This window comes from Xenopus laevis, chromosome 5L (assembly GCF_017654675.1).
Source record: "Xenopus laevis strain J_2021 chromosome 5L, Xenopus_laevis_v10.1, whole genome shotgun sequence".
Classification (NCBI taxonomy): Eukaryota; Metazoa; Chordata; class Amphibia; order Anura; family Pipidae; genus Xenopus; species Xenopus laevis.
In genome coordinates this window covers 3,480,728-3,490,885 of record NC_054379.1, presented here as the reverse complement: position 1 = coordinate 3,490,885, position 10,158 = coordinate 3,480,728, and the positions used below count along the sequence as shown (strand labels likewise).

Genomic DNA, 10,158 nt, shown 5'->3' with positions numbered 1-10,158 from the left:
ACTTGGAGCAATTCGTTTTCCGAAGTCGCCCCGATGTTTCCTCATCACACAACTTTGGATGTGCTGGCGGGGAGGCAGTTCGGGGAGATTAGTAGCCACGAAGAAGAGGAGATTTGTCGTCAGGCGACTAATCTCCCCGAATCTGCCTGTGTGCCCTGACCCTTAGTCTACTAGAAAATCATATAAACATGAAATAAAGCCAATAGGCTGGTTTTGCCTCCAATAAGGATTAATTATATCTTAGTTGGGATCAAGTACAAGCGACTGTTTTATTATTACAGGTATGGGACCTGTTATCCAGAATGCTCAAGACCTGGGGTTTTCCAGATAACGGATCTTTCCATAATTTGGATCTTCATACCTTAAGTCTACTAGAAAATCATATAAACATGAAATAAACCCAATAGGCTGGTTTTGTCTCCGATAAGGATTAATTATATCTTAGTTGGGATCAAGTACAAGCTTCTGTTTTATTATTACAGGTATGGGACCTGTTATCCAGAATGCTCGGGACTTGGGGTTTTCCAGATAACGGATCTTTCCATAATTTGGATCTTCATAGAAAATCATATAAACATGAAATAAAGCCAATAGGCTGGTTTTGCCTCCAATAAGGATTAATTATATCTTAGTTGGGATCAAGTACAAGCGACTGTTTTATTATTACAGGTATGGGACCTGTTATCCAGAATGCTCAAGACCTGGGGTTTTCCAGATAACGGATCTTTCCATAATTTGGATCTTCATACCTTAAGTCTACTAGAAAATCATATAAACATGAAATAAACCCAATAGGCTGGTTTTGCCTCCAATAAGGATTAATTATATCTTAGTTGGGATCAAGTACAAGCGACTGTTTTATTATTACACAGAAAAAGGTAATTGTTTTAGAAATTTGGATTATTTAGATAAAATGGAGTCTATGTAATTCTGAGCTTTCTGGGTGACGGGTTTCCAGATAACAGATCCCATACCTGTATTATAGCTGGAACACTTTGCATTGAATTTTAAACCCTTTTTACATGAACTGGTTGATGGTCACACCACTCGCCCCTCCCCATTAATCTGAAAACCAATAGAAATTTGGCTCCGGGGGAGGTGGAATTCACAAAATTGAAACAAAATAAAAGTGGAGGTTTGTTGGATTTCCCACCGTATTCACAACCCTTTATCTCCACTTATGCCTTAGTATGTTATAGAAAGGCTAATTCTAAGCAACTTTGCAGTTGGCCTTCATTTTTTCTTTTTTATACTTTTTCATTTATTTCTGACTCCAGCTTTCAAATGGAGGGCACTGACCCCACCTAAAAAACAAATGTTCTGTATTGTTATTGTTACTTTTTATTCCTCATATTTCTATTCAGTCCCTCTCCTATTCATATTCCAGTCTCTTATTCAAATCAGTGCATGGTTGCTAGGGGAATTTGGAACCTAGCAACCAGATGGCTGAAATTGCAAACTGGAGAGCTGCTGAATAAAAAGCTAAATAACCACAAATAATAAAAAATGAAAACCAATTGCAAATTGTCTCAGAATATCCCTCTCTACATTATACTAACAGTTAATTTAAAGGTGAACAATCCCTTTAAGCAAAATAATGTAAAAGTTCCATTTACAAAGTTTAATCTCAATAAATAAAGAAACAATGTTATGGGGATAACAATTAAATAAAAACTAAACATTTCTGCCATTAGAAAAAATGAATCCATCTTTACATTTTGTATTTTCTGCCCCCAATACAAAAATATACTTGTATTATACAATGACTTTTTTTTTACCTGTAAAGAACCTTATTCTGTTTGTCCTGATACTGAAGCCAAACCAATTTCTTATTAAAAATGGGTAGAGGGGGCAAACGCTCCACCTTTTAGCTTCTGTAGACCATGAAGCCCAACATGTGCCGCTGTGTAGTGCTGGCAGTTGCGTGACACCCTATGTAAATTAATTTTACTATAGCCCTGGCACCCAGTATATGAGAACCATGTTTGGCACAACATTCATAATTCTTTTATATTGTTGCGGATTCTGGAAAATGTCATTCAAAAGTTCTATATTAGACACGTTTTGGCATGGAGAAGGGCCAGCCCAGATTTGCCCTCACTCTGACCAACTGTCACCTCTGTTGCTCTGCTCTGACAGTCTGAAGTGAAAATCTTTTCTGCTGATGCCCTTTTCTTGGCACAGAAGTGGGAGATGCCCCGTTTCATCCATATCCATCAGAAGTAGGGCCTCCTGATTTGATTATGCTCCGGCAGCAAACTGCTAATGGTTTACTATGTATTACTGGCGGGATGCAGTTCTGCACCTACATGAGTTGCTGTTGAGTGATTTAACGTGTAAGTGCCCTTGTAAGTACAAAAGGAAGTCGGATCAAGTAAACTCTCCAGTAATGCAACGTTACGTTATTTAATAAAGTTCTGTGAAAATACTTTGTGTACACGTGAGTCCTAACACTCGCCAAACTGTCATTTGTTAAACCTAGAGATTTATATGGCAACAAAATAAAATGCTGACAAGATGTGTTGTCATTATACGGACGGCACAGGGATCTGCTTGGCCGAGGTGCTCTCGCAGTCTTGCATCAAGTCGTTGGCCGTATGGTAGTGCATGGCGATATAGGACTTGGCAAATCCGAATGTGGAGTTGACCGGCTGCAGGCTGTTGGGGGTGCTGAGTTCCTGGGAGGGGCTGCTGTTGTAGATACTGTAATAGGGTTCAATGCGGGTATTGATTGGAGTGGAGCTGCTTTGGGCGTAGTGTTGATGCCCAGCAGAGCCTTTAGGGCTTAGAACACTGTCTTTAGAATGGCTTGGGCCACACGCTTGGTCCACAAACTCCTTCTGTGGTTTTGGGGACAACATGTAGGCAGAGTTGGTCTCATGGTGAGATGACTTGTTCCTGTTGGCCTCAAGACTCCCTTTGCCCATGACACGTAACCGAGTCTTTTTTTTGCAACACAAAAAGCCAAGGGCAACGTACTGCAGACACCAGAGGACCCTCCTCCTCAGTCCGGCGCTGTTACGGGAATAAATAAACGGGTTCAAACCCGACTTGAGGAATATGAGCGTGAAGCCACAGAGCTCAAACTGATACAGGATAAAACTGCTGTTACTGGTGAGGACGTCTTGGACCAATGAGATGCCTAACGGGAGGCAACAGATTAAAACAGAGAGGACGATGACAACACAAGTCACCACGGCCTTGGAGTCCTTCGCAGTGGACAAGTTGACGGCAGAGACGAGCTGCAAGCGACTGGATGGCACGGGCACCTGGCTGAGCTTTTTGGTGTAGGCGTGGGTCTGGACGTGCTGTAGTTTGTTGTAGTTCTGATTCCTGTACAGAGCAGGCACGGCACAATGCACACCGTCTACTGCCGGCCCAATAAACGGCTGCGGCCTTGATGTGTCTACAGTGATTATTGGGCATTTTCGGACTTGGGCATTTTTTCTCAGCGTTTGAGCGATCATGATGTAGGAAACGGACACGACGGCAACACAGAAGGTGAAATCAATGACGTACAAGTACAAGATAATTTTCCCCTCGCCGTTAATCAGGCTGTACATGGGAAGGCAAATGCGAGACTTCCGTGTCCTTAGAGTGGCCAGCGTGGCCAACGTAAAACTCGTGGTCCACAAAAGAACGGTCAGCATTAAAGTGCAAGGGAAGGAGGCCGTCCTATTGGGCTGCTGGCCGAGCACCATTCGCAGGCGGTGAAGTGCAATCACGGCCACTGTCTTCAGAGACATGATGATAAATCCCGAACTGGTGAGATGGAAAGTGAAGCAAAACGCGTCGGGTACATTTTTGCCGGAATCTAAAAACAAGACAAAGGCAAACATGGGGGCGGAAATGCAGCAGATGAAAAGGTCACAGAAGGACAAATTCAGGATCATGAAGTCAAAGTTGGTCCGGAATTTCCTAAAGGCCGGGTCGAAGAAGGACAAGAAGACTACGAGGTTTCCATAGGATCCCAGGCAGAAGATGATGACCAGTAGAAAAGTGCATGTGACCAGGGTGGCCGTATGTATCATCTCCTGGATGTCTCGAAATGTAGCGTTGCCCATGTGCGACACGGACGTGCTGTTCACATAATCGTTACGACCCGGCTCAGCAAACTCCGCAATTCTGTCCGTTAGATTCATCTTAATACTAAGCAGGTTCCCTAGAGCGTTGTTGGCCCCCCAGACAAATCCATAACGGGGGGGTTCACATCAGAACCAATGGATCCGGGGCCCTGGAAGCCTGAAAAGAGAATAAAAAGGAAATTCCCATAACGACCCTCAGATATAATGGAGCTCCAATATAGAGACCTGCAGTGTGTCGGGAACCCACGGAATTCCTGCAAAGTGGTCAGGTTTTGGGTAAAGAGATCCCTATTCACCAGGCGGTGGGTACTCAATCTGGGTATCTGGTTCAGTTACTTCTCTGATCTAACTAGTTTGTTTCCTTTACCTGGTTCAGCCACGTTCACAGTGACACCACTAACTGCCACTTGAGTTGGAAACCTGGGCCTAGAATGGCAATCTGTGGGTTCTGGGGGCTGCTGTAAGATGCTGTAGACACTCACTGTTTAGTGGACCTGTGGGGCTGTTTTGGGCCTCTGTAGATTGGAAATGCCAGGGACTATTTTGAATCCCAGTCCAGACCCGAGTAAACCCTTGCGGGTGCAGGTTGGTTAGTGACTGCGTGTCAGGTTGTATGTCTGAAGGTCTGGGTAGGGGTCTAGTGGGGGGTAGGGTTGCCACCTGGCCGGTATTTTACTGGCCTGGCCGGTAAAAATTATGGTTGATCCCAATGTTATTAATAGGGAATAAAGATAAATATATAGGAAGGTCAGTGATCCCAATGTTATTAATAGGGAATAAAGATAAATATATAGGAAGGTCAGTGATATGATCCCAATGTTATTAATAGGGAATAAAGATAAATATATAGGAAGGTCAGTGATCCCAATGTTATTAATAGGGAATAAAGATAAATATATAGGAAGGTCAGTGATCCTAATGTTATTAATAGGGAATAAAGATAGATATATAGGAAGGTCAGCGATATGATCCCAATGTTATTAATAGGGAATAAAGATAAATATATAGGAAGGTCAGTGATCCCAATGTTATTAATAGGGAATAAAGATAAATATATAGGAAGGCCAGTGATCCCAATGTTATTAATAGGGAATAAAGATAAATATATAGGAAGGTCAGTGATCCCAATGTTATTAATAGGGAATAAAGATAAATATATAGGAAGGTCAGTGATCCCAATGTTATTAATAGGGAATAAAGATAAATATATAGGAAGGTCAGTGATCCCAATGTTATTAATAGGGAATAAAGATAAATATATAGGAAGGTCAGTGATCCCAATGTTATTAATAGGGAATAAAGATAAATATATAGGAAGGTCAGTGATCCCAATGTTATTAATAGGGAATAAAGATAAATATATAGGAAGGTCAGTGATCCCAATGTTATTAATAGGGAATAAAGATAAATATATAGGAAGGTCAGTGATCCCAATGTTATTAATAGGGAATAAAGATAAATATATAGGAAGGTCAGTGATCCCAATGTTATTAATAGGGAATAAAGATAGATATATAGGAAGGCCGGTATTTTTTCCCAGAAAAGGTGGCAACCCTAGTGGGAGGGGGGGTTTGGTAAGGGTCAGGTTGTAGGTCAGCGGGTCTAGGTAGGGGGTATAGTGGGGGGGGGTTGGTGAGGGTCAGATTTGTAGGTCAGTGGGTTTGGGTTGGACATGGGTGATTCTCTGGCTCTTGCCGGGCCACAAAGGTCTGGGCCAAGAGTGGCAACGTAACAGGGGTGACATTCAGTTCTCCGGCGCATGCACTGGTGGACTGTGGGCACTTGGACCCTGCGGCCTAGGGGTGCCTGCGCTTACAATCTGGTCCCGCCTCTTGATGCCTGAGGCGCCTCCTGCGAAGCCACTCCCCTCACTGCCCAGCGCTTACTATTGTTGTTCAGGAGCGGCTCCAGGGGGCAATTGTTCTCTCTGCACTAGTACAGCTCAACCTCCTCATTCATAACCACAAAGTCAACTTTTAACGTTACCGGCAGCTTTTTGCCTCCCCTGGTAACTTGGCGGCTCCTGAGTTTCTCAACTCGCCTCGTGTCAGCAGCCAGGACTGGACTGGGATTCAAAATAGTCCCTGCCATTCCTATTATGGCATTCCTATTACACAGCGGCCCAAACGGCCCCAACAGCCAACTTAATAGTCACTTTCTATTGGACCTTACAGCAGCCCCTGTGGCAATTGCCAGAACCCACAGATTGCCAGTCCGGCCTGTATCTGTCCTACTGGATCCACTCAGGACTCTGCACTTAGGAACTGGAATATGAGCATTAACTTGTATTTAAAGGAATAGTTCAGCGTGAAAATAAAAACTGGGTAAATAAATAGTCTGTGCAAAATAAAAAATGTTTCCAATATAGTTAGTTAGCCAAAAATGTAATATATAAAGGCTGGAGTGAGTGGATGTGTAACATAATAGCCAGAACACTACTTCCTGCTTTTCAGCTCTCTAACTCTGAGTTAGTCAGTGACTATAAGGGGGGCCACATGGGACATAACTGTTCAGTGAGTTTGTAATTGATCCTCAGCATTCAGCTCAGATTCAAAAGCAACAGTTATTTCCCATGTGCCCCCCCCCTCAAGTCATTGATTGGTTACTGCCTGGTAACCAATCAGTGGAAGCCAAGAGAGCTGAAAAGCAGGAAGTAGTGTTCTGGCTATTATGTTACACATCCAGTCACTCCAGCCTTTATACATTACATTTTTGTCTAACTAACTATATTAGATACATTTTTTATTTTGCACAGCCTATTTATTTACCCCGTTTTTATTTTTACACTGAACTGTTCCTTTAATGACCCATAGAAACTCCAGGGGCCACAGCGAGGAAAGCAATGGAGGGCCCAGGAGGGAAGGAAGGGGTTAATAATGTACCAGCGACTGGGCCTCAGCCTGACAGGGTAAAATAAACAAATATAGAAATATAAATAGAGCTGAGCCTCAGGCCTGACACAAACAAGTGCTGCTCAATATTCAGTCCCTGTCAGTCTCTCACACAAACACCCCCAGGCCACGCACCCTAATTCCACCTCTCATTCGGGGGAAGGAGTCGGCGACACTAAGGGAAAGCTCTGAATAGAAATTACCTGCTGCGCTCAGTGCTCCTCCGGATCCTTATCATTCCCCCTCGCGGCTTCCGTTCTGCATCTGTGGAGGGGGAGGAGGCTGCGGGCGGCCGATGTGGGTACCAGTTCCAATATGGACGGCCAATCGCGTCACGGGTGTCGTAGGCGGGGCGTCAGATGTTGACAGGAGACGCGCGTGCCTGGCAGCTGTTTGACAGGAGACGCGGTGCTTGCTGGGAAGGGGCGGGTCTGTCACAGGCTCAGCGTGAGGTGCTGGCGGCAAGTGTTTGTGAGGTGAATAAACATGCGGGGCCTGAGGGAATAAACCCAGAGATGTGAATAAAACACACACTAGATATTATATATTTATATTTACATGAAGTAGCTATGTTTGTGTTGCTTAAATATTATGTCATGAAATTTGTGTGAAGTGCAGAATTTTCTCTTCTTTCCTTTCTGCTGCTCTCACCACAAACACCAATATATCTCCTTAATCTGATGTACAGAGAGATATTCTGAAACTATTTCCCATTGCTCTTCATTTTTATTATTTGTGCTGTTTAGCTTTTTATTTACACAGCCCTTCCGTTTGCATCTACACTACAGCCATCTTGTTGCTAGGGTCCAAATTCCCCTAGCAACCATGCATTGATATCAATAAGAGACTGGAAATAGGAGAGACTGAATAGAAAGATGAGGAATAAAAAGTAGCAATAACAATTACAGAGCATTTGTTTTTAGATGGGGTCAGTGACCCCCATTTGAAAGCTGGAAAGAGTCAGATGAAAAAGAAGTAGAAAGCAAATCATATTGCTTAGAATTAGTCATTCTATAACATTTAGGATCCTGCCAAATCCATGGCCTGGCCAAACCGAATCCAAATCATTTCAAATCATGTGACTTTTGTTGTTACACAAACAAGGAAGTGGAAACAGTTCTCTTTAACCCTTTCAGAATCTAGTTCACCTAATGCAAGTTAGGGTTCGAATTCGGTTCAGGATTCGGCCGAATCTTTCATGAAGCATTTAGGGATTTGTCAAAAATCCCCCCAAAAAAGTGGATTCGGTGCATGCCTACATGAAACACGTTTCCAACACGGCAACAACAAGGTTAAAAGCCACGTGGAAACCTGCTGTTTGCAGATCTGACCTGCTTAAAGGGATCCTGCCATCGGAAAACATGTTTTTTTCAAAACACATCAGTTAATAGTGCTGCTCCAGCAGAATTCTGCACTGAAATCCATTTCTCAAAAGAGCAAACAGATTTTTTTATATTCAATTTTGAAATCTGACATGGGGCTAGACATATTGTCAATTTCCCAGCTGCCCCCAGTCATGTGACTTGTGCCTGCACTTTAGGAGAGAAATGCTTTCTGGCAGGCTGCTGTTTTTCCTTCTCAATGTAACTGAATGTGTCTCAGTTGGACATGGGATTTTACTATTGAGTGTTGTTCTTAGATCTACCAGGCAGCTGTTATCTTGTGTTAGGGAGCTGCTATCTGGTTACCTTCCCATTGTTCTTTTGTTTGGCTGTGTGGCTAAAATAGGACATTTTTAGCCACATTCATTTTTAGGGTTTAGTTCTCCTTTAAGACAAGTTGTGTATCACCCCAAAATCTTGTGTATGCGCTGGAATGGGGACCTGATGCCCAAACACATACACGTGCCCTACAGAATTATAGAGTGTGAGGAGGGAGGGGGAATGTGGGGAGAGAAATGATATCTCAGAAGTGCTGAATGGAAAGTGAACGTAATTGCCTCAGGCATAGAGGCGGGGCAGGTAATATTTGATTGACAGCTCAGATATTTAAACGCGTTTATAACAGATATAGATGCTTTAATGAAAAAAATAATTTGGGTTCCATGTTTAATTTGCAAATGACTGTGTAGGTGAAAGGTCCCCTTTAAAGGAGAAGCAAAGGCATCCTGCACTTGGGGGTACCAAATGTTGTAACAACCTGATGTTTAGATAAAAAATGTAAAGGAAATATAACTGTAACAACACTGTCCAACAGTTTTACCTTAACCAATGTTTATATGTATGTATAATAAAGCTGAATTTAAAAAAAAAATAGTTTTGATTTTTTTTTTTGATTTTTCCCAAACAGATTGTTCCGTTTGCTGTGGGTTTGTTGAAAGACGAGGGCGGGTCCTTATGATTGGCAGCTGGGCCCAGACATTAGCATATTATCAGGTAACGTCAACTTTGTTAAAAAGAGACTTTTCTTTTTTCCCTTTTTCTGCTGTAATCTGTGCAGATGTTATTGTGTACACGTGCCTGCAAAAACTTGTAATTATTAAGAAACTAAAATTTCATTTTAAAATGTGTGAAACGCAAAGCATGCTGGGAGCTTCAGGTATCAAAGGCCACTGCCGGTCAGCAAGCGTCAGTCTTTATACAAGGGAAGACTGCACTGCTATTTGTGATGCCATGCTTTATTCAGCTGTGTAACACTTTTGTCTTTCAAGAAATAAAAGCACGTGTTTTCTTTGCTATGCAACGGGGCCACTGTATTCCCAAACTACCCACCGTTAAACACATAAACATGTGACTCAATTTCTGGCATGGACACAGTGAAGGACTGGTGTTGTAGAACTGTAATGCTCAGGATGATAAGCCTTTATTCACATGAACTTTGAACAGTCATAAATAGATGTTTTCCAGCATTTAGTCACTTACAAAGCTCCCATAAGGATCAATAATCAGTGTAAGGATTGATGTGTGTCTGATCACTTGTTTCAGTGGAGTTGTTTTCAGATTATTCACCAGAAATAAATTACTTTCCATCTTTTAATTATTACAATTTTTTCCAGAATCTCAGTGTAAATTTGAATGTTGGTGAGTGTGAGTGGAGCAGCTCAGTGATCCAGGGGCAGGTTCTGTTCCAATTGGCTAATCCATTAGTTGCTCCATTTCTCAGTAGGATCTAACACATGGATCAACCACTTATGGATCAGTTACAGGGTCGCTGACCCCCCCCTCCCACAGCTGCTTCACAAA

General features: G+C 42.5%; 1 protein-coding gene across 1 annotated transcript; it reads right to left on the bottom strand.

The window, feature by feature from the left end:
* Positions 1 to 1,606: 1,606 nt before the first annotated feature.
* gpr75.L (G protein-coupled receptor 75 L homeolog) lies at positions 1,607 to 7,235 on the bottom strand. Its single transcript, NM_001092706.1, is given in 2 exon segments — positions 1,607 to 4,242; positions 7,180 to 7,235. A coding segment is annotated over 1 exon segment (1,536 nt). The 5' UTR covers positions 4,065 to 4,242; positions 7,180 to 7,235; the 3' UTR covers positions 1,607 to 2,528.
* Positions 7,236 to 10,158: the final 2,923 nt, after the last annotated feature.